General features: G+C 37.3%; 4 protein-coding genes across 7 annotated transcripts in view; 2 read left to right on the top strand and 2 right to left on the bottom strand.

Annotated features, from left to right (window-relative positions):
• The window catches only part of LOC106100321 (A disintegrin and metalloproteinase with thrombospondin motifs 7-like), a 16,454-nt gene extending 5,925 nt beyond the window's left edge, over positions 1 to 10,529 (bottom strand). The window contains exons 1-9 of the mRNA XM_013279144.1: positions 10,065 to 10,529; positions 6,750 to 6,916; positions 3,202 to 3,373; positions 2,637 to 2,957; positions 2,336 to 2,544; positions 1,975 to 2,166; positions 1,373 to 1,501; positions 524 to 644; positions 8 to 69 (exon numbers count right to left, since the gene is read on the bottom strand). Coding sequence (XP_013134598.1) covers positions 8 to 69; positions 524 to 644; positions 1,373 to 1,501; positions 1,975 to 2,166; positions 2,336 to 2,544; positions 2,637 to 2,957; positions 3,202 to 3,373; positions 6,750 to 6,916; positions 10,065 to 10,160 — 1,469 coding nt within the window. The 5' untranslated portion in view covers positions 10,161 to 10,529. The remainder of the gene's footprint in view (positions 1 to 7; positions 70 to 523; positions 645 to 1,372; positions 1,502 to 1,974; positions 2,167 to 2,335; positions 2,545 to 2,636; positions 2,958 to 3,201; positions 3,374 to 6,749; positions 6,917 to 10,064) is intronic.
• A 2,085-nt stretch (positions 10,530 to 12,614) lies between these two features.
• On the top strand, positions 12,615 to 14,689 carry LOC106100587. The gene is made up of 2 exons (XM_013279485.1): positions 12,615 to 13,125; positions 13,716 to 14,689. Exons 1-2 carry the CDS (start codon positions 12,969 to 12,971, stop codon positions 14,606 to 14,608), a joined length of 1,050 nt encoding a protein of 349 aa, XP_013134939.1. The 5' UTR covers positions 12,615 to 12,968; the 3' UTR covers positions 14,609 to 14,689.
• A 1,057-nt stretch (positions 14,690 to 15,746) lies between these two features.
• Positions 15,747 to 21,134, bottom strand: LOC106100589 (14-3-3 protein zeta). Of its 4 annotated transcripts, none has more exons than XM_013279491.1 (5): positions 21,018 to 21,134; positions 18,341 to 18,676; positions 17,524 to 17,647; positions 16,979 to 17,142; positions 15,747 to 16,646 (listed from the first exon to the last, which is right to left on the bottom strand). In XM_013279491.1, the coding sequence occupies exons 2-5, from the start codon at positions 18,638 to 18,640 to the stop codon at positions 16,491 to 16,493; spliced, it is 744 nt and encodes a 247-aa protein (XP_013134945.1). In that variant the 5' UTR covers positions 18,641 to 18,676; positions 21,018 to 21,134; the 3' UTR covers positions 15,747 to 16,490. The 4 variants fall into 4 exon arrangements, with proteins under 4 accessions (XP_013134945.1, XP_013134942.1, XP_013134943.1 ...); XM_013279488.1 differs by lacking the exon at positions 16,979 to 17,142 and adding an exon at positions 17,230 to 17,393 and having other exon boundaries at positions 21,018 to 21,132; XM_013279489.1 differs by lacking the exons at positions 16,979 to 17,142; positions 21,018 to 21,134 and adding exons at positions 17,230 to 17,393; positions 20,701 to 20,869.
• A 579-nt stretch (positions 21,135 to 21,713) lies between these two features.
• LOC106100588 (mRNA turnover protein 4 homolog) lies at positions 21,714 to 23,225 on the top strand. The gene is made up of 4 exons (XM_013279487.1): positions 21,714 to 21,899; positions 22,006 to 22,250; positions 22,393 to 22,641; positions 22,947 to 23,225. Exons 1-4 carry the CDS (start codon positions 21,872 to 21,874, stop codon positions 23,169 to 23,171), a joined length of 747 nt encoding a protein of 248 aa, XP_013134941.1. The 5' UTR covers positions 21,714 to 21,871; the 3' UTR covers positions 23,172 to 23,225.
• The last annotated feature ends 180 nt before the right edge of the window (positions 23,226 to 23,405 follow it).

Below are 23,405 nucleotides of genomic sequence, written 5' to 3'. Positions count from 1 at the left end.
CGTCAGCTGCGCGCACTGCGCTGCGCCGCCGCCCTCCGCCGGCGCCGCGTCCACGTCGCGCAACAACACCTGCAATTTACAAACATCAGTAAATTAACATGGATTAAATACAGATTTCTAAACCATTGATATGGCGTGTAAAGATTTATCTATACTAGTATATACTAATATAATAAAGCGTAAACACACACTACTTCGTGGCGTAGGTTGTCAGCAATCACTGCATATTTTTGAATAAATCTGTCCTTAATAAAAAGCCCTACATTGACGACACGCTTTAGGCTATATAATTTCAGGATATTAAACTAAGAGAGTAAATAAATTTTGTAAAAACCCCAAATATGGGAAAGGGACCATAAACTACAAGCTGCCAACGTTAAGGAAACAAGTTTAGTATGGTAACGGTAATTTTGACCTTTGCAATTGAAAATTTGACCAATGTAAACAATAAAATAAAGTTTTTATAATTACATGCACATAAAGCCGCGCGGGAACAGCTAGTTATAAATAATAGCAGTCTTACTTCGCACTGCTTTTTAGCATCCCATACAATGCCCGGAGCTCCGCCGAAGCGCTCGTGGTGAAGCTGTTCAGGGATATCTTCATCGTCGTCGTCAGAACCATCTAGTAGACAAGTTGCCCATCTGAAATTATGTACATTTTTTAGCAGCTAAATGGTGAAATAGTTTTGTATGGCATATGGAGTTTACGAGTTCTTATTGCTTCTTTCAGGGTAACATTTATGTCATAAAAATAAATGCCTCAACTTAAATAACTCGGTTTGAGGTATTCCTTGCTCGTATTATTTGTGATATCCCCAGTCCCGGGACTAGTAATTTCTCTTCTATGGCGTGCCAAAATGTTTTTAAGAAGCTACAAAGTTATTGTTCTTCCCTCCAATCATAGTCCTACTTATGTTTTTTTTTTTATAACATAAGGGGGCAAACGAGAAAGCGGCCACCTGAATCCGCCAAAATGGCGAAGCGACCGCTGCCCATAGACATCCGCAATTGCAGATGCGTTGCCTACCCTTATCCGACGGAGGAGGAGACGTACATAAAGAGGATATTTCCCCTTCCTATGCATCTCCTCCACCGTCAAATCCACTTCCTCTTCCCATCCTCTCCTTATAAGAAAAGGGCGGTAAAGAGAAAAGGACTAAAATTAGGCCTCTGACATCAGACGAAATGACTCATGACTCATCAGACGAAACACGGAATTGCTTCCATTTCACGCCTGTCTTCTGTGTGGTCGTGGTATTACACCGGACGTGCCGGCCAATTCGTGCTAAGATGTTAAAGCGGGCACTACCACTGTATATACTTAAAGTGGTGGCTATGGGCTTTGGGAGAACTACACTTGTATATCTTACTGTAGATCCGCGGCGACCTTAGCACTGCAGCGGGACCAGGAGGCCTCGCCGTGTGTACCCCGAGAAGGCGACATTATGTAGCCGTCGCGCGCGCATGCGTTACCCGTGCCGTCGTGGTGCATACCCAGGCTGTAACATCAACATACATACTAATCTATATGAATAATAAATAAAATAAACCAATATTCACAAAGTTTTACTGCAACTTTAACATTTTCGTTTAATGGGTTTCTCATAGTCAATACCCTAACCTACCAATTTGCTATGAAAAAAAAGTCAGGAAAAATATATCAAACGTGCTGTCGCCTGCAAACGTTAGCGCAAATTTGAACCACCCGTTGCGAAATTTTGACAGCGCAGTATTAAAAAATAAAGTAGCCTATAATATGGCCGTCTATGTCAGCTCCCCTTCAGTCAAAGTGCGGTCGAAATTAGGCCAGCCGTTTCGAAAATTACCCGAAACAAACGTGGTTTGCGAACAGACAGACTGACACAAATCATCTTCCCGAAATCTGAAATTTTCTTTTGCTATTACAAACAGACACTGCAATTTTATTATATGTATATAGATAGAAAATAAGTATAGATACGAATATACCGACTTGTGTCCTATCTCATGGGCCAGTATGTAGACGGATGTAAATCCGGCGGAGGGGTAGGGGCGGCCGAGCACGTCGCTGGCCCCGAACTCGGAGACGACGCACGCGTGCGCCGGCAGACACACCCCACCCACCGGCGCCAGGCCCATCGTCACTCCATTACGACGACCACCTTCCTCCGAATAGAAGTCTAACCTGAAAATTATAAAATTGTTCGTGTTATGACTTGATTTTTTTAGGCAGTTACATGTTCATTATAGATTACTTCTCATCGCAAAAGATAGTTATAATTTTGTACAATTCAATCTGATCATTTTCTTGTCCCCACAAATCTTGTTTCCAAAAGTTTTGTAAACATAATTACCCGGATAGCAAAAGTGCCATATCCCAATGCTGGGGATCGTCATCGTCATCGACATTAAGGGACTTTTGGTAGGCGCAGAACGAATCTAGCAGACGCCCCCTCTCGGCGTACGGCGGCAACTCACTCGGTTGCGAGCGCAGCAGTGTCAGCCGCACCAACGACAGCTGGATCCTGGTCCCCAATGAAGCGTGATGGTATAAAGCTTGAACCTGAAATTTATTAAAACCAATATGTTCAATTTTATTCTATGTAAAATTTGTTTGGGTGATATTACAGATTAATTTCAATTACTAGAACTTACTCCATTGACGTATGCGAGTAGCATATCACGAAGATCAGCTTCATTGTGGTTAAGAAAGGGATAGAAAAGCTTGTAGCCAGCTTCGTCAAGGAACAGCGCTATTTCTATCGTGTACTTGGAGGGCAAGTTGGCGCTCACTCGTGGCTGGCGCGGACGGCGCACTCGCGGGCGAATGTACTGCGCGTCCCCGGCTGAGGCGGGGGGCGGGGGCGCACGACGGATCACGTGGGCACGCCGCCCGCCGCCATCTTGTGCACGACCCGCGCCGTGCGGCAATGGACGCACTTCGTATGTCGAATTATCGGTCACTATTAATCCATGCTGCAATTAATGATTTTTTTACCTAGTTATTATTTACGCGTCTTAAATATGTTTTAACACCGATTTGCTTATATAGGTGAAACCGCAAAATCAATACTAACAAACTAGCCTTCATCTTAGTTCATGCAATTACGGACTTCTATTTAGATTTAGTACGTTCCTGGCACACTCTTGTTTCTTTTACATGCATATACACTTAAACTCTTCTATTTGAATTAATGAATATGTAGAAACGTATACTAACAAGCGCATGATCTTTACAAGCGGAAAACGCGGCGACAGTGTTGGGTCCAGCGTGCAGGTAATGACAGGAGGTGTCGATAGATGATAGTGGCGCCTCTTCGCCGTTCTCCGACCACACTGCGAACTGCGGTGACACCAGCCTTCGGTTGGGCAGAAGTCGCAGGTCAAAGCTCCTGTAATGTACGAGTAGACGGTTACACATAATTTTGTAAAAGGTAATTTCAGAATATCCTCTCTCAAAAGGCTCTTTCTCTACTCTTTTTGATGTTATCTTACTAATATTATAAATGCGAAAGTTTAGATGGATGGATGTATGGATGGATGTTTGTTAGCGTTTGTAGCCTAAACGGCTAAACGGATCTCCATGAATTTTGGCACAGGTTTAGAACATAGTCTGGAAGAACACATAGGCTATTTTTTATCCCGGGAATAGTTACGGTTCCCGTGGGATTTATTAATTTAGTTTTTTAATGTTCACTCAATCATTCTGCAACGGTTCAACATATCTTATTGAAATTTGGTACAGATATAAAACAAAGTCTGGAGTACACATGAGATAAGCTTCATCCCAGAGAAATGTCCGGTTCCCGAGGGATACGTAGCTTTTTGTAATTTATATAGTTCGAATGTTTTCTAATACCACGCCGACGAAGTCGCGGGCAACAGCTCGTGTTTTAATAAATGTAAGTTGACAATACAACGCAAGTATTGAATGAGATAACCGCAAGGACTCTTGTCAATTTAAGCTTTGTAGACCAATTTACATCAATTAGCTAACCCAAACGTAGACAATAAATTGAAACAGGACAATTAACTCAAACGCTTCATTCCTAATATCAGTTCTATTTATAACGTAACATTGCATGATTTGTATACAGGACAGTTAAAAAGCATTATTGTCTTTCTGTCTTGTAGGAGTTTAATCAGGTCGCATGGTAAAGGGTAAAAGGATGATTTAACATAAATGTATGTCAACGGAAATTGATATTTGATATTAGAACAATGTCTTCATACAATACAAACAGGTCATATACTTTTTTGTAGCAGCCAATTACTGAAATTTTATAGCTCTGACCATATGCCTATTATTAATCTTCTTTAGAACCGCGCCATATTTATTACTTACTAGTTTTCGCCTGCGACTCCGTCCGCATGTAATTGAAAAAACAAAGTGATAAGCCTATGTGTTTTTCGAGACTATCCTCTACATCTATACCAAATTTCATCGAAATCCGTTCAGCCGTTTTAGCTACAAACTCTAACAAACATCCATCCATTTAAACTTTCCCATTTAATATTATTATAATAATCAGATAATCAGATGTTATGTCTTTTAACTTCAATAATAATGTTATACGGATTAAGAAATCCTTACATAGATCCATATGAAAATGTGTTCAAAACGCGAATAAAGCAGTTTCGCTTAACATTTACAGGACATTTAAACCAAAACACGACAAGCAATGAAAGTGAATTTAACTAGCAGACTTTTAACCTCAAAACTCTTAATCTATGTGATTTTTCGAGGATATGTGTTAATTATAACCACTTTTTGACATTTGTGAAAGATTGAAAATTTCTATAAAAGTTTCGTGCAAATATTATAAGATAGTAAAACTGACTTACTCTCGCTTAAAAACTTAACACTTCGCTTTGAACTTAATGCTACTAATTGAAGTGCTAATATCCAAGAAGCTTGCATTAAGTGCTGTCTTTATATTAACAAAGTTTTAAGTTACAAGTTACGCTCTACGAGGGGCTTAAAAGATAGTGTTTGAATTAAGTTGCATGTTTTGAAACCTTTAGTAATCAATTCTTTGGCAATGAGATCACTTACTGCATTAACCCTAAAAAGTTAAAAAAAATCTATGTTTACGTATTTAAGCTATATATTGTATTTGAAACCCTGTCTAAGTTTTATAGGGCTATTAATATTTTTCAAACAATATCTTAATCAAAGCTATGCGTTAACTACAAATATTTTTATTCGCCCACTGTATGAATTGCCTTTGTTTAAAAGCACATACTTGCAATCCAGTTAAAATAAATGTGGATTTCCACAGTATTATAAAAACATTTTGTTCCATCTCTTGCAAAGATAATGTGAGGATAACGATATGCTTTTGTATAAGCGTTACGGCAGTGTACAACGACTCGTATGTGTGTATAAGATGTATTTAACCGTCCCTTTGCTACCAATCGAATAAAGTCAACGAACAGGAACCAACTTATCAAAAAATAAATAAAGATAATCTTTATCAGATCCGGGGATAAAGAACTGACAGTTTTTGAAACCAAACAGAAATTTAAAAAACAAAATTAAGAATATCATTTCCGGTGGAAGAAAACATATTTATTCTATGTAAAAAATAATGTAAGTAAACTTTTACAAAATTTACATTTCAATGTTTATAAATATACACTTTAAACAAAGTCTATCGTTTATTTTAAACTGATAAGTCTTTGATACTGTAAACTAAAAATTCTTATGAACAAAAACAAGAAACTTACTTATTGCAAAAAATGTTCAAACACTTTCTTTCGACAGAATATTAAAACGAAAATTTTGCGTAATCAAACTGAACGAACAAAAACGCTAGTCTACGCTATTCATCAGTAAAATGAAGGATCACTTATAAAAGAATAGAAAGCGCGCAGAAGTAATTTACTAAAAGTACAAAAATCACCAATACTCTTGATTTTTATAAAATTTTACAAGATAGTTTAAAATGAATTGCTTTGGGACTAAGAAAATACAACTAAAGTAAGTATGTAGCGATCTATATATCAGAACGATAACAGCTCAATCTACACTTATATTACGAGTATAAAGAAGAAAGATTTGTATTTTTGTATATATTGAAATAACTCAAAAACTACTGGGCCAACTTTTAAAAGTTCTTTCACCATTAAAAAGCTACGATATCTGTAAGTAACATAGGGTGTATGTTTTTTGGTTTTACAAGTTCACGTGAGCGAAGTCGCGAGCAACATCTAGTTAGGAAATATGAGTTACATAAGTGATTAAGCGAACTTCAACTTTAATTAAAACTTGATGTAATAAAAGCTTTGTAATTAAAAACTAACGTTTGCAATAATAACGAATTGATAAAATAATTGAAGAAATATAAATTACAATCGGCAGCAGTGAAAATGTAGAGCTCATTTCTGTGCCTTAGATTCGCTTATTGTTTTAAAACTTATGCAATATGAATAATAGAAGATAGTTATGTAACATAACAGCGCACGTAACTGGGAATTGGAACGCCACGGACGGAATTAAAGTCATCTTGTGCGGTTTCAATCAAGTCTAATGTTAGTGGAGTTAATCGTCAATGATTAGTAAGGCAATTTATGTGGTTAAACAAGAAGTCGTGACGTTTGCGTCCAAAATAAGGTTGTGTAATTTTTGCATTACTGTTTATGGAATGCTAGTTTATGTGTAGGAGAAAAAACGATTAATTACTCCATCGTAAACACCTAACTTTATTCCAGATGTATTCGCCACGAGCGCCTGGCCACTGACGAGTATTCAATTTGGTAACTCACCGTCCAAAAGCATCGAATTTGTAGGGCAGCGGTATATCATGAAGATCAGCATCGTCTGTAGACTGTGCCTCTCGTGGCAGCAGCGCCGGTAGGTACACCAGCTGCACCTCGGCTTCCCCTTGCTCCGCCCCTTGGCCCTCGAACCAGCCTTGCAGCGGCAGGACCTCCTGATGATATACGATAATTAGCAAAGGTTGTGCTTGTTCAAGCAATTTACTTTAGTCTAGATCACTTTTAGCTTCAAATTAATCAAACACATAGCCGAACATCCATCAAATCATGCAAAAGAAATCTAGTACTAACAAATAAATATGTCAAACCACAACAATAAATACATCATCCTCACATCGCGTGCCGTATGCTAATAACAGAATAAACGATCAAACTAAAATCCTGATGTGTTAGAAAATATTTTATTGCTGTGTAAATTCCGTGTAGCTCGTACTTAACATTATAAAAACAATCGAAGTATGTTAAGTGATAAGTAATGACCGCGCTAAAGCAAACGGTGTATCTGGCTCAGACGAAAAGTGAGTTTATGATGAGGTAGTGTAGCACGCGGCGGCGCGGCCGTGTTGTGACAATACAATCGATGTAGGTATCAGGAACACTTCGGCAGTCGGTGCGATGATGAATGATTTGACGATCGAGGTCGCTGCCAGTGACAAGAGCTGGGCGCCCGTGAGCGTGGGCGGACACATTGTCGAAATCGTCGCTGCGTTCCCACGCTACTTTATTGCTTCAATTAATAAGTACACTCTCATTAATAGGTTAATTATCAAATGTTATCAAATGCGTGCTGTATGATTTTTTTTGTTAAATTTTGCAAACGTTCATTCTGTATTTGAAATTTAACTTAAGTAACAAAGTCTTATCAAATTCAAGGCAAAGTTTGTGAAAATAGAACCTGCGTTTATCTAGGACCATTTTAACAAAAAGACAATTTAGGCTTATATAGTTAAACCTAATTTTTATTTCTTTTCTCTGAAATTATAGGTGGGCACTAAATTGAAATACAATGTAAAGTGAAATGTAATCTAGCTTAAAAAAGCACACGTCAAAGAAGAATCATTATTTCTGCAACATCTATAGGAAAATACAAACTGAAATAGGTACGAATTAAAATCTGGAAAGTCCACAATGTTTCGCGTAAATAATTTTAGAAACTTCGATATAATTATTTATTGGTAGAGTGAAATTTCGTGGAACTAATTTGCTTTTATTCTCGGAATTAAATAGAGAAAAAAAGGATGATTGATGAATCACTCGCCACCGTGTACACCTGACGGATAATTATAACAAGGCTTATCTTTCTGTGGACGTTGATGGGTTTCTTGGTGGACGCCGACCTTGTTAGATAGTGCGAGTGAAACCGAACCATCAGGTGACTCAGTCCAGTATAGGCTCCACATTAGCGGGCTCAAGTGAAGTAAAGGGGAAAGTAAAACGTAGAGTAACTATTTGTTTTACCATTACGGACATGTGACAATAGCTTCCTAACATTACTCGAGTCGCGAAAATATTTACGTTAAGTTACGCCAGCGTCCAGTTTAGTCATTAAGTTCGAAATTCGAGTGTCCGTGTAAGACGGTTCCGAATGATGAAAGTTTACGATCATCTCGGTAAGAAGCAGAGCCTCACGTCCCAACGAGACGGCCACAATAAAGAACGTATTGTGAATCATCGAGAGCCGATTGAAAAACCTTAAGTACGTGACATTTACGCTTGTGTAACTCGCTACGTGATCGAGTGCGGAAAGACAAAGCACCATTGTATTATGCAATGTAATTGCCAAAATAAAATTACAGACACGACTATATGAAAAATCAGGATCAAGTGAAAGTAATATTGACAGTTTATACATGTAGAGGTACCGTTTAGCGACATTATCCGCAATGGTTAACCTAAAAAAGGAGATTTAATAATTATTGTCTTTACAATTCAACATATTAATCCGACAATAAAAATTGTCTTTTATGGCTGTCACAAAACAATTAACCTTTATATTACAATAATTTATATCCATGTTAATTTTATTCTAATTAAAATTGTACAAACGAATTACTCATAATTTCTCTCTGAGGAACAAAAGAAAATTGAATTTTGTATGAAACATTGTTTTTTAATTCCTTATTATTAAAATTTAAAAACACCTTAATCCGTTTTGCAAAATAACTGTAATTTAATTTAAATGGAAAATGGTTTAAATACCATCCAAAGTAACAATGCAAAATTACTACGCTAAAGTAACTATTCTACGAACTATGAAATTTTGGTTAAGAACATGCGCTTATACTTGTTAAATTGTTAAGTGAACTGATAAACCGTAAAGTACTAATACAGAAGACTCCAAGATACATAATATTTGAATTCTCATAAATAATACATGCTCATGTTAAATACATTGTTTATCAAATTTTTTGCAATATACAAATGTATTTATTTTGTTGAAAATAATAAAAAAGATGTGTGTTAATACTTCATTGTTTTTATGCAATATTACAAGTGCATTATAAGTTAGCTAAATGTGTTTTTTTGTCAAAGAAATATTTAACACAACAGGAAATGTCTTTGTTTTCTTTGTGCCCGTTACAACACATAATGATTCATGTGTTCACTGAGAACTCGCTGTTTGCTTTTTTTTCTTTTTTAAAGACTCATCAGCAATCTCGAACGCATCTTTTTAAAGTAGGTACAAAGTACTTATATATGAATATCTTTAGTATCTTTGATCTAAATTACATTATAAAACATACTAACGGCACACAATAGGAGTATACGCCGTTTATATTGACTTTAAATTATATGCATTAACACCTCACACATCAGTAAGGGTAAGCAGAGATCTTTGCTCTGTTTTAACTACAACTATTCACCGATTCAAAAACCACAATACATCGACGCAAATTATCTGAGAATTAGATTCAAATAACTTAGTTTGTAACCAACAATGTTAACATTATTTCGTTATATGTAGTTTTATGTAGGTATCGTCAAATATACTTAAGTGATTAGTTACGACGAAACGGCAATGGATCTTTATTTTATTTATAGATAATTGTGTAAATTAATGCACTATTATTCATTAAACAACACGACATTCTTTTCACAAATATTATGTACGCTAAAATTAACCGTAGAATATACACACACAAAACAAATCGTACGTAAAGAAAAGTAACTAAATCATACATTGAATAAATAAAATAACAATTAAAATGCAAGCATAGAACGAGACATTTTTTTTAAAACATTAACATAAAAGCTTGTAAGCATGTCCGCCCGCCCTAGTGGCTGTACATTTTGCATACTCACAGGAAAACGCGCAGGCGTAGTAGCGCGTAGCGCGCACAGCAACACAACGAGCGCCGAGTGACCGCGAGCCATGGCCGCCCTGCCGCCCTCCGACATCACAACTCAGCGCACACGCCACCAGGCAAATCAGCTCACCTCACCCACCACAACGCTTATAAACACGGAAGTATGCAGGTGCTTTGAATATCGGATATGCAGCGTTGCGACGCCGCGCCGGAGATTAGAACGCGTACGTATGCCTCGGCCGCTACTGAACGAGCATTGCGTGCCCCCGGTGAATACCTTTCGCACCTCGGAGAGAAAGTCGGAGGAAAGTGCAGATTTTGGCAGCCGAATCGCAGCGCCCACGCGCCTCCCCCGACCACCATTGTCGCTTGTCTCGCCCGCGACCCATCCGTCAGGCCGTCACTCCTGCACCAATAGATAATACATCAATAAAAATCAAATAATTCTTTCTTTTAACAATATCTAGATGAGTGTTATACCTAGTCAAACAAGGCAAATACGAAAACTTTATGCTCGATAACCATTAACCATATAATTTTGAAATAGGATTTAGTTGACAAAATATACAATTACAAAAAATACCGAATCCTTAAAGATAATAATTACACACAGGTTGCAATTAATTTGCATATAAAGATGTTTCCCACATGCATGTTGCATAATTTCTTGTACGAGTTATCGTTTGAAGATATACTTAACAAGTGCAGTGGGACCCGCATGCAATGCACTTTACTTTAATCATAATTATTCGATTACATTCAATGCTCCCATTTTAATTATTCAAGGTCCAATATATTGTCCACTATGGGAACATTAAACGACAATTTATTTTGCTGTAAATAATTTTACGAAAGACTATACAACTGTATCCATTTGAAAGAAATGTTTACATTTTAAATCGAAATAAACGAAATCATGAACAAATAGGTAACTTCGTACGATTTGCAAAACAAATTTAGAATAAGGAAGATTAACTTCCGCTCAATTTCGGCACAATTTCCTCATTTCCTCTTATTCTACTTTACGTAGATATATATTTTGATGTGGTATTTATTCGAACGTTGTCAGTGGTAACAACGATCGATAAGTATTCGAGTACCTTCAAGTTATTATTTATACGCCACGTTTTCCTCATTCACCCTTATAAATAAATATTTCGCGGAGCTTTCCTAGTTTACCGTTGTCAATTTTGGTTATCCAACTGACGAAAACACTACAAACACTTGTTTTAGAAACATATTTTTTAAGATGTACCTGGATCCATTAACGTAAAGCACATGTTAGATTTTAAGCTGTTTTGTCTTCTTTTTTTAAATTTTTAAAAATTTTATTTATTAACTCCTAATATTTTTTTTGGGTAGCAATTATTTAACAAGTCGGCGTTCATTGACATTGAGTCAGCAATATATACGAGTGGAAATTAGCCATTGGAAAAAGTTGTTATTTTTTAAGTACCTATCATTTTCCGTATGTAGTATTCAACAAGTAACAATGCTTCGTTGAAATTACCCAAGTTCTGGATAAAAATACCATGTTCAAGCTTTGTTTTCAAACGAAGTTAACTAAAACAATATTTTTTTAAAACAGTTAAGGAGACCTTTATTTCATTTATTTCCGATGGACTTTTGATTTGACAACAATGTTCAAAGTGAGACACTCCATCGTATATATCCATATAACTAAATATTTATCTTTGTGAAGACGCGTGGAATCAGGTGAAGTTCCTTTTCTGATAGTAAAACAACTAACTAGAAGGATATTTAATCTCGGTATATAAGCAGACGCGTCGTTTATATTGGAGACAATAGTCTATGACATATAAAACAGGAAAACATTCTTTGCGTTCATTGAACTTAAAAAAAACAATAGCAACAACTCATGAATGGGGAAAGAAGACTATTTGTTCAACAGTTTATTAAATAAATACGGAATTGTAAATGCTAACAGTGCGGGTCTTACAACTTTAAACTCTCAAGACACTAGTGCGCTAAGCGATTAGCCTAAGAAGACGTTAGCTGAAGTTACTCCATCAGTTATTCAGGTGCTACTTCTGATTCCAGGAAAACTTTTAAGCAAGAGAGAACGACATGAATTAGGAATTAAATAATTAAATATGACGCATTAAGCAAATATCGATCCGGAGTTTTCAAGAATCGAAGCCAACTAAGGAACTACCTGGTATTTTTCCAGACAGATAGGTGGGTAATGTTTGTCCTAAATTGAAACATAACCTTTTGCAATCCATGTTTTTAAATCCATTCATAAATTAGTAATGTTATGCAATGTTTAAAGGTACAAGATAAAAATTGTAACTTTTTCCAAAAACAAGACGACGTATTGTGTCGATACTTATATTTTATAGTGTCCATTCATACAACTCATACCTACCTCATATTCATACTCTCAATAAATAATTATAACCGAATGCATCCCATTTGAATGGCAAATCGAGCGATTGGTAAGCCATCATAACGGTCACCGCTCGTTCGGCGACATCCGCAGGTAGCGCTGCGCTGCGGGTGTTGAATTATAATGAGGAGAAGTGCAGCCCTTAATATTAATATTCGCACTCGTTCACATGCAAACTTAGCGCAGTTCCTCTCTAGTCATGAAACGTTCGGTGTCGCCGAAGCGCGTTTCGCACAACGGCTCCGGTCTAAAATAAGCTTTATCCTTTTACAGTAACACGACCAGTAAAAGTTGGTAGTGTATGATTCGCACAGAGTAGTTGTGAACACTCGCTAGGGAGTGCGTACAGTGTGGCACATGTTCCCGATGTGGTGATTCACTAGCGGAGTCGAAAAAAAAACCGGGACGGCGGGAAGGCGAGCGAGGAACGAGGCAGCGAAAGTCATTGATCCCGCCACGCTCCCCGAGGGCCGACGCCGAGTCGACGCCATGGCTGAGCTCACGGAGGCGGAGGCAGAGTGGGGCGCCTCGCCGGTGCAGCTGGTGCGGCCGCTCGCGCTCGCAGTGTGCGCCGCGCCGGTCGCCGGCGCCGCCGCCCTTGCGCATTGCGCACTCCTCGCCGCTCTGCTCAAGCGATCAACCAACGGTACATTTCCAAATTATAATCCTCATTTTATTATTTTATTAAGTAATTGTCATTAGTCATGTGCATTAAAAAATGATCAAATTTTATACAAGTGTAGCTTTTTCTTTGAATTTGGTATTTTAGTGTTAGTAGCTTTCGCCCGAGACTCCGTCTGCCTGGAATTTTAAAAAATCAAAAATGAGTAGCCTATGCGTGTTTTTCCAGGCTGTCCTATGGGTCTATGTCAAATTTCATCCAAATCCGGTAAGCCGTTTAGGCTACAAATTCTAAGAAACATCCACCCATCTTTCCAACTAAACCTTCGCATTTATAATAATGTAAGTATGATTTTAAAAACAAATAAACTAAATTCTCTCCCGTATTGAACTTGGTAAGGTTTTTACAGAAACACAAGTTCGCTTCATTATACACATGAACATCACTTTGAATTAATTAGCTCTGAATGAAAAAAACCTGAAACAGATGATAGCATGCATGGTGTTTGTCGTTGCTCCGGATGCTGATGTAATAACTACACATCAAAGGGAAGGGCGATGCAAAACCTAACAATTAAAATTAAAGAAACGATAAATGTTATTTCTTTTTTTCAGGTCTGTTTTATATTCTTATACAATTGGCCATTGTCGACTTATTACTGCTGGGTACAACCATCGCACCAGAGCTATGGTCTTACAACGCAAGAAGTTGGCAATTTGGAAGAAGTGCGTGCATTGCCTACCGCGGGCTTAATGTATTCTCAACGACGGCATCTTTATATTTAATCACTACAATAGCTCTCCACGCTTTGGCAACAGCGAGTTTGGAAGAAAAAGAAGTTCGCCTAAACAAGAGAGATGATCTTGATGACGATGAAGAAATAAGATCGTCCCGGCACAGCCTGGTCGCAAGTAATACCTCAACGCCTCGTACGTTGAACGTTGATTACCGCCTAACTAATACTAAAATACGTATTGCTCCTCCTGTAGTTTTCGTGTGGGTTTTATCTGCATCGCTGAGCGTTCCGGAGTTTGTTTTGGCGACTACTGTCCATCTAGATCATGATATAGTGTTATGCACGCTTGTGGATACGAGTCATAGACTTAACATGCACACATTATTAGCCGTTTTCAACTTGTTCCTACCCATTATTATAATGAGCACTTCCGCAGTTTTAATAACGATTAAACTGAAGTCTAAGAAAGGTCACTCACAGTCTAGTGAAACGTTTCCTGCATTAAAACTATCGTTATGCTTAATTTGTACTTATGTTATACTCTGTGCACCACGATCCATCGTTATGGTGTATAGTTTGTATGCTACATCGACAGTTGAGAACGAATACGCAGTGGAGCAACCCGGTTACGTTTTAGCATTGGTGAACTTTATATGTGATTGCTTATATCTAGTGGCTACTGCAGTAAGACCTCTTCTTTGTATAATTATTCTTCCGGTATTAAGAAAAGTGTTCATATTCGGTTTTACAAACTCTAATGTTAATATTTAAAGACTGTGATACAATAGTAGTATTTCTAATGCATTTGTCAATTTTACATGTAAGAATAAAGTTTTATTTTTTTAAGACAGATATTTTTATTTTATTTGAAGAAACTGAACCGCACTTGCGTTGAACTGCTAAATTCGAAATAACGTTACTTAACGAAAACAATTTTACGTTCGTTTATTGTTAACTAATCCGTTATATGTATATCTCCTATATCCTCCAAATCTAAGTTTCGCATCCATAATAGTTAGCTTTGTTTTTCAAATCTTGCCATCTCTTTTTGAAGTAAAACCTGGTGTGTATTGACTTTTTTGAACATTTGAATCTATTTATGGGAGAGAAGCTATAGATTTTATCTTGTTTAGTAAGTTTACGTACAGTGTTGCTAGTTATACTTGGCCTTAATATTAGCCTGACGCTACATTTTTTGATGTGCTTCTGTTTCAGTATTATTTATTGCAGGTTTTTAAAGGCTTGTAATAAAAGCGCCTTATATTTCACTAAACTTTTACCAGCCCTATAGTTTGCCAAATTAAAATTTAAACACCGGTGTTGTCATTATATACCTATTAGTGATGTGCCTTATACGATGAATCGATACTATCAGACTAATTATACATCGAGTATGAATTATATTTGATGTCTTCAATATCTATAATCGATAGCCTATTGCAGGTTTTTTCATATTTGCGTTTAAATTAGTGCATAATTTTGGTAACTTGGTAGCCATCAATTTTACGTAGAAAGGAACTAGTAACTTCGTAGATATTCACAATATAGACTTGGCAATGACTAATCAAAGATTAACAGTATCTTATCCATACTCGTTTTACTACCTTTATTTTGAGATAAAGAACGTCCCATTCTCATCTAATGCTTTGCACATGCAATAACACAATATGACCTAGCTAGACGAAAACTTTAATTCGTATTTTTCTGCGATTAGATCTATTTACATAGTACAAACATTTTAATTGGAAAGGGAATAAGATAAAGGGCTACCGCTTTCGCCAATTTCTGTTTTATGAAGGTTTCATCGGCGGTATATAGGTGATTATGGCGAAATGCGTTGCGTAGACAAACATCTTTGTGGGGTTAATAGGTGATGGTTTATTTAAATATTGGTTCTAAAACTAAAAAGTGTATTTAATACAAAAGTTTATTGGTGAAAACATGAAAAATATAATAGATTAATGGCTGATAAAATGCAGCAGAAATGTTACAATATTTTGTCCATCACAAAATCTATTTCGCTAATAAATGCCTGAAAGTTCAGAATGCTAGTAATTAATCAGTGATGGGCACAACAAAATGGTTAATGTCAACATTTAGTTTCGCTTTGGTAATATTTAACACATATAAAGGACATCACAAAAAACCACATAAAAGACACTAACAAGTTTTTTGTGCCCTAATTTCATACAGCCATTACAGATCGTGAATTTATAATGAAAATCTAAATTTAATCGGGTTACTGGGCGTAGGTTAACAATTTTATCATCTAATTGCATAATTTTAAAACATTCACCATCATGATCTCCTTCACTGCTGACATGCGGCGAGAGGAATGTTGCTTTGGGGCCGACCGGGCTGTCGAGTTCGATTTAAATAATAAAGGAAAACACTTTTAACTTAAGAAACCGTAATTTTAATAACTTAAGTTATAAATATTTATATTCATCAGGTCAGCTCGATATCTGTAATCCAGTGTAAATACAGAAATACAAAACCGTCAAAGATGACACATAACATTTAATTTTAGACGGAACGTGAAGGTCCGCTGCGAACGACATGTTTAACATTTTTACAAGCGACGGCTGGCGGCGTGCGCCGCGCGGCCTTCTCGAATGTTACTCGCGGGAGGCGAGGCCGGAGAGGGCGCGGCCTAGTTGTCGCCGCCCTCGGCCGGCTCGTCGCCGTCGCCCTGCGTGTCCGACGTCCACAGCGTCAGGTTGTCCCGCAGCAGCTGCATGATCAGCGTCGAGTCCTTGTACGAGTCCTCGTTAAGGGTGTCCAGCTCGGCGATCGCGTCGTCGAACGCCTGCAACACGCGCCACGTCTCACTCCTCTGCCACTGCTCTACCCCGCTCCACTCATACATCTCAACTCAACAAACACATTCAAACTATACTATATACAACAGTTAAATAAATATACACTCTTGATGCTGGCTGGATCGAGTATTAACGTGTTAATCGCTTTACATGGCCATGCCGAGGCAAAATTAGTGAGTTTATTTTTAAGGAACATCTAAATTAGATTGTAAAAGTTTGAAGTTCATGCAAACTGTCGGAGGATGGCTACACGCGTACTAGTTAGTAGGGGATGCACGATCGATAGGTTACACTGCAGATTGTTGTGCAATGAATAAACCTGTTTAGCTAAGTGGCACGCCCGCGCAGGCGAGTTGATAATCTCGTAATAGAATACGGAAAAGTTGAGCGCGAGACCCAGCCGGATGGGATGAGTCGGTTGCATTTTGGTCTTGGCGATGTCGAACGCCTCCTGGTAGGCCTTCTGCGAGTCCTCCACGACGGCTGGGGACAAGCGAGCGATTAGCGGCGCGCGTGCCCCTCCTCGTGCCAGCCAGCACAGAGCCTATGCAAACTGACACAAATAATGACCTGTTTGGCGAGCTGACACGCCTTGTCTGGTGAATTTAATATCTCATAATAGAACACGGAGAAATTTAACGCCAGCCCGAGCCTTATTGGGTGTGTGGGCTGCATTTTTGCCTTGCTGATTTCAAAAGCATCCTGGTATGCTTTCTGTGAATCGTCTACAACAGCTGTAATTGTAAAGGGTTGTTAGAACTAGCTTATTGTCTTATTAAGGACTTAATATTCATTACATAATTAAACAATCAATTGTAGAAATAAATTATGTACAATGGAGAAACAAGTATAAACATAACTTACAATTTCTGGTTTCTCCTGTGGCCACTTCTGCAAGGTACCTGTAGTAATCTCCTTTCATTTTAAGGTAAAATACTTTGCTTTCTGGATTACTAGCTTTAGGGATTAGGTGTTTATCAAGTAAGCCCTGTAACAATTTTCAATTTGGTTATAAAAAATTAAAATCAAAAATAGCCGCTATAATTAATTTACAATATTAGAATATTAAATTCATGTTACAAGTTTTTGTTACGTAATAATTTGCTAAATATTTATTTTAAGTTTCGATTTTTTTTTAAAATTACGTTGCGACTACCTATCAATAGTCCAATCGATATCGATGCACTTTCTCCTAAGATTACGTAAAAGTAGCAACTAAAAAAACTCTACTGTAGTAAATACCGTAACGGAAAATCGACAAAAAATGCATCGGATAGTCGATGTCTAGAGATAGGGCAACGAACGAAGATGGGATAGCTGCGCGCGCAGTAGTGACGCGGCGCAATACGTCACGCCCCGGCCCCCGCGGCGCGCGCAACCGCACCGCGCCCCGCCCCGCCCTGCCGCCCGGCCCGGCCGCCATGCGAGCCCAGCTACCTACTGCGCTATAACGCCCATCATTAACATCAATATACAATTTGCGCACAAAATGACCGCGACGTTTGCATCACCCCCTTAAATTGGCACCATGCAAATATGATGACGTCATCGCCGTAGGAAAGCTACGACCGCTAACATAATCTATTTAACGCGGAAGGAAATCTGTAATATCCGCAGCGTAAAAAAAGTGCCATCTGCACTGAAAATAATGAAGTCAAAAAATAAAATTACAAATTCTTACCAAAACGTCGTAGCAGATTTCTCTGAGCTCTTTTTCTACTTTAACCCTATATTCTTTTGCCATCTGTTGTTTTCTTTCCGATCCTTCAGTTTTCTGTTCGATTGAGGAGATTACTCGCCATGATGACCGCCGGGCGCCCACCACGTTCTTATAGGCGACGGAGAGCAGGTTTCGCTCTTCGTTGCTTAGCTCGACGCCGGTTTCCGTGACTTCCTTCATCGCGGCCGCCATGTCGTCGTACCGCTCCGCCTGCTCCGCCAACTTGGCGCGTTGCACCAGCTCCTCCTTGTCGACCGACATGGTTGGTTATCTGTGACAATTATATTACTGATGCCCCTGCAACAATTCAAAGGAAAAGTAAATTAATCGATTGAAAAAATTAATGAAAGCTGAAAGAAAATTAAAATATTCTCAGAAAGACTAATCATTGGAAGTCACTTTCACCGCAGTGAATCCAAAATGGGTATGTGAGTCATCATGAAATGCGGCGCACCTTGGATGGAGGCTGTCGGGCGCACTGGCGCAATGTAAAAATTCAACGTAGCTCTAAGAGCGACCCTCACACCAAACGCGACATCGACCCGGCGACCGTTCGGTTCGACAGCATCTCACAGACTCGGGTCACTGGCGAATGTAACAAGGCACGCGCCGTTGCTGCGCCGTCGCTGCGCCGCCTAGGCCACCGCCACTGCGCCAACTGTATTGATCCGGCGACGCGGGATAAACACTCCAGACGAAATACGACTAGCGCGACGCTTGCACCCCCCGCACCCCGCGCGCCCCAACCCCGGGCACCCCGCCCTCGTGCACCACACCCGTCAGCCCGGCGCCTTCCACCTCCCCTCCCTCCACTACCCGCTTATATATCTATCTATACTCTACCTCATATTCAAAGCCCTGTTGCTAGGGTCTAATTTAACTCAACATTTTCATAAGAGTAAATTATTTTAATCTATAGTTCAGTGTACATCTCAACATGAAATCTGTATAAATCAATTAAATATACAAGCAACAGATAATCAATACTTAAGTATGTAAGAATTAATTTAGGAAGGCTTTTGAAATATTCAGCAAGGATTTTTTTTTTCCAATCTTGCCATGACAAAAGTCGAAATTGATGTCATAACTGGTACTACTCCCCATTAGAGATATATTTCAGTTTGCAACCTGATTTACTATGTTATACCTAACATTGCACATGGCCGTACAATTTTAACTAATAAAAATGGCTGGTATCTCCATAACTGTGGATTTTAACTGACAAAGCACTGTTGCAAAACAGTTATATTAAACTTGTAGTGACAATGTGTTTTGTTGGTTAATTTTTTATGATCTTTTGTCATTACTTTAAACATTTTCTTCTTATAAATGAAAGAAAAAAAACTTATGACATTATAGATACTCTCCAAATTGGTAAAGTATAATTTGAAATACCAATTACTAAATTAATAAATTTATGATAATTTCTAAACATATACTCATAAATATAATTAACTGAACATCATGGCAAAGACATTATTTGTGAGTATTGATTTTGTAATGTATGATTCACACCATGCACAAAGTGAATCATCCAATCTTATATCTACATTATTAATTAGAATTATTTACAATATCTAAGTAAAGTCAGGTGCCAGGTAATTAAATAACTTTATGTGTATATACTGCTTAGCCTTTTAGACAAAATACCTAGACACAATGGAGAGGGCAAGAACATTAAGGGATGTTGAATGATGTAATACATTATGAGGCAAATAACCAAATAACAAAACCAACATGTACTGCTAGTACAATATACCCCTATCCATAGGTAGAAAATATCATTAGAATCTATTGCATCTGGAAAGTTTATAGGGCAACCAAGTGTACTATACATAGTCTATACGTCTAACGATAATTTGGCTTTTCAACTGCGTTTAGTAAAAGACGATCCTACTTTTATACGCAGCACGTGTCTATCATCTGCACGAAGGCGGTTTAGGGCCACGCTCAAAATATAAAAAGTAAATTAACCTATAAATCGCTAAATTCTAATTTTACAAAGATTTACCAGCGGAGTCGTACACAGGTCGCAATAATAAATTATAGACGCATCTTCGATCATTACCCCAGTGCGTTTCCCATGACAATTTAACGGTTATATAGATAAGAAGACTGAACAAAAATGCACGGCAAAGTTACTACGCACTTACGTGACGGTAGGTTACTTTTCAGTTGGTAATGAAAGATATTTAACTTGTAAATCGTGTACCAAGAAATGTCTCACTATATATAAAGTTAAATGTTCAACCACTATTATAGCACAAATCTATAAAAATGACTAAGATATAATGTACCCTTTATATAGCCTAGGCACATACCTAATTACCTTAGAGGCTATAACGAGCCAATAACCACCTTACTAATTTGCTGTCAACGTACAGAACTGATAGATGTCTTTGTTAGCTGTACAACTAATCGTTACTAATCAAATTATGATAAAAAGTTTAGAAAACTAGAATTTAGATTGATAGCTAACCACACCACAATATCGTGTCGCCGGCTCAGGCAAAATGGCTGCTGCTAGGGACACTCCTTTTATGCGTCACAGTCACAAAAGTACAAAAATACAACTTCAATGTAAAACACCAAAATGCCCGAGAAATACATAACACATAGTATATTTTAATGCACTTACTTGTTGGAAGGGAATTAAAGTAATTAAGCCAGCAAATTGCAACACGATTTCAATTTTTCTCTTGCGGTGAACGATACACTACACTGACGGCGGCGGGGCCAGAGGGGAAACAAAAAACGGAAGAGGGTTCTCACAAAATGTCCGCCATCACAAACTTCTTGGCTCGATACTAGTCTTTGGTTCAATAAGGAAAGTCGAAAACACTATTTGTACTCTTCCCACGTGAGTTATTGAAAAGAGATAGCAACATACGATACACATAAAATCGATTAAATCTCGCCCTAGGACAGGAAATGTACAAATCGCGCAATTATTTAAAAATCTCACCGATATTTAAGCTTGTTATTGTTTTTTGTGTAATTATATAACAATAAACTTTGAAATGCCATTGGAAGATTTCAAATAATGGAAAAAATATTCAAACATCTAAATCTCTAAAACATAATGATTGTCTGAAGTACCATAAAGTTCGTAAAATTAGATAGTAGTCTGTAAAAAGTGGCGGTTACTTTACACATGATATAAAAAAAGATAAACTTAACTAATGGATATTCAGAACACAAACAAAGGTTTAAACAAGGTTCGCTTTGTTTTAGTGGTATACCATATTTGCGTTTAAGAATTCTCCTCCCCGAAATCAAACTTTTTGTCTACTTACTCTTTGACATTTTAGAGAATCTGTCAGATTTCCTCGCACGTACGTACTCTTTGTACCACATTTTGATAACTACAAAATTTAAAAACACGTGAAATTTCACGTGTAAACATCAAAAAAACTATATTTAAAGCTAGTAGCTTTATTAGCTATTGGTCTAATTGTCTTTAAGTCTCACTATCTAAATAATTATTAAAAAATGCCGAAATCAAAACGAGATAAAAAAGGTAAGTTCATAAATTATAACCTATTTAAAGTTTATTCTGAAGAAAATCGCTGTTGCTTTTATTTATTTTAATATGTCTTTATTTCCAATGCTTTAATGTGTTTCAGTTTCACTAACCAAAACAAACAAGAAAGGACTCGTTCTTAAACAGAAAATAATCGAAGAAATTCGTAATTCACTATCAAAATATGAACACATTTTTCTGTTTACGGTGGACAATATGCGTAATACTAAACTGAAAGACTTGCGAAGCGAATGGAAGGATTCAAGATTTTTTTTTGGAAAAAACAAAGTTATGGCAGTTGCATTGGGCAGGACGAAAAGCGATGAAATTGAAGATCAATTAAATTTGGTTAGTGTTTAGAGTTAATACTGTTCAAGTTCGAATTAGAACAACTCTCTATATCGCATGTGGATATAATTTATCTTATGATGAATAAAACAGCATAAAATGTTTTAATTTCTGTATAGTTATAACAATTGTATGCTTTCAGTTATCAAAAAAATTAAAGGGCCAGTGTGGCTTACTCATGACTAACAGAAATGTCGGGGATGTACTTCAGTGGTTTAAAACCTACAGAGCAGCGGAGTATGCCAGAGCTGGTTTCATTGCAACACAAGATGTAATACTACCAGAGGGGCCACTTGAAAACTTTTCACACACAATAGAACCACATTTACGTAGGTTAGGACTTCCTACGTCTTTGGAGAAAGGTGTCATCACACTCATCAAAGAATATCAGGTCAGTTATTAATAAAAATTGTGGCAAAAATATTAAGAAGCATAATGCAGTGATCGCTTTCAATACATTTATGTTTCCCACAGTTAATTTATTGTTCAATATCTTTTTTAACAAAGTGTGTTATATGATAACATATGTAGGAGAGAACAATATACCTTCTGTACTGTTGTTTGCATGGATGGATCCTCAAAAATGTTCAAATGGATTATAAAAATTTGGCACAATATTTGAAAGAATGCAGAGGCTGCTTGCTAAGCTTTTTTTTTAATTCCACACAATACATGCAGTAATACCTTTTTTTACAGATTTGTAAAAAAGGTGTAGCATTAACACCAGAACAGGCAAGTATATTGAAACTTCTCGGCAACCAAATGGCTAAGTTTAAGCTTGAAATCAAATGCCATTGGACCAAAGGCAAAGGATTTCATAAAGATGTTGATGTGCTGAGTGATCAGGAGAGTGACAAAGACAGTGATAATGAAGATGATAATGTACTCCAAGATGAAGAAATGGAAGAAGATGAAACATGATACAATATGTTAATAAATATTTTTAAGTTTAATTAAATTTGAGGTTTTTTATTATCTTGCCTTAAACTTAATCAATGTATTGAGTGACTAAAGATTCAAACTAAAATATCCTCAGTAAATTCTTTACAATTTTTATCAAGAAATTGAAATATTAGTCTTTTAAAAAGCTCACAGAAAAAGATATTCAGTTTAAACAGAATAGATTGACTTAGATAAACTGTTGCAACTGAATGT

Source organism: Papilio polytes, unplaced genomic scaffold (genome assembly GCF_000836215.1).
Source record: "Papilio polytes unplaced genomic scaffold, Ppol_1.0 DF824047.1, whole genome shotgun sequence".
NCBI classification, from domain to species: Eukaryota; Metazoa; Arthropoda; class Insecta; order Lepidoptera; family Papilionidae; genus Papilio; species Papilio polytes.
The sequence above is the reverse complement of the archived record's forward strand: the minus strand, read 5'-3'. Positions and strand labels throughout refer to the sequence as shown.

Coding starts and splice junctions, on each gene's coding strand:
- LOC106100587 (XM_013279485.1), top strand. CDS start 12,969: ATGGCTGAGCTCACGGAGGCGGAGGCAGAGTGGGGCGCCTCGCCGGTG. Junction 13,126..13,715: donor GCTCAAGCGATCAACCAACG/GTACATTTCCAA, acceptor TCTTTTTTTCAG/GTCTGTTTTATATTCTTATA.
- LOC106100589 (XM_013279491.1), bottom strand. CDS start 18,640: ATGTCGGTCGACAAGGAGGAGCTGGTGCAACGCGCCAAGTTGGCGGAG. Junction 17,143..17,523: donor CACAGGAGAAACCAGAAATT/GTAAGTTATGTT, acceptor GCTTGTCCCCAG/CCGTCGTGGAGGACTCGCAG. Junction 16,647..16,978: donor CGTGCCACTTAGCTAAACAG/GTTTATTCATTG, acceptor CGCGTGTTGCAG/GCGTTCGACGACGCGATCGC.
- LOC106100588 (XM_013279487.1), top strand. CDS start 21,872: ATGCCGAAATCAAAACGAGATAAAAAAG. Junction 22,251..22,392: donor TTGAAGATCAATTAAATTTG/GTTAGTGTTTAG, acceptor GTATGCTTTCAG/TTATCAAAAAAATTAAAGGG. Junction 22,642..22,946: donor CACTCATCAAAGAATATCAG/GTCAGTTATTAA, acceptor CTTTTTTTACAG/ATTTGTAAAAAAGGTGTAGC.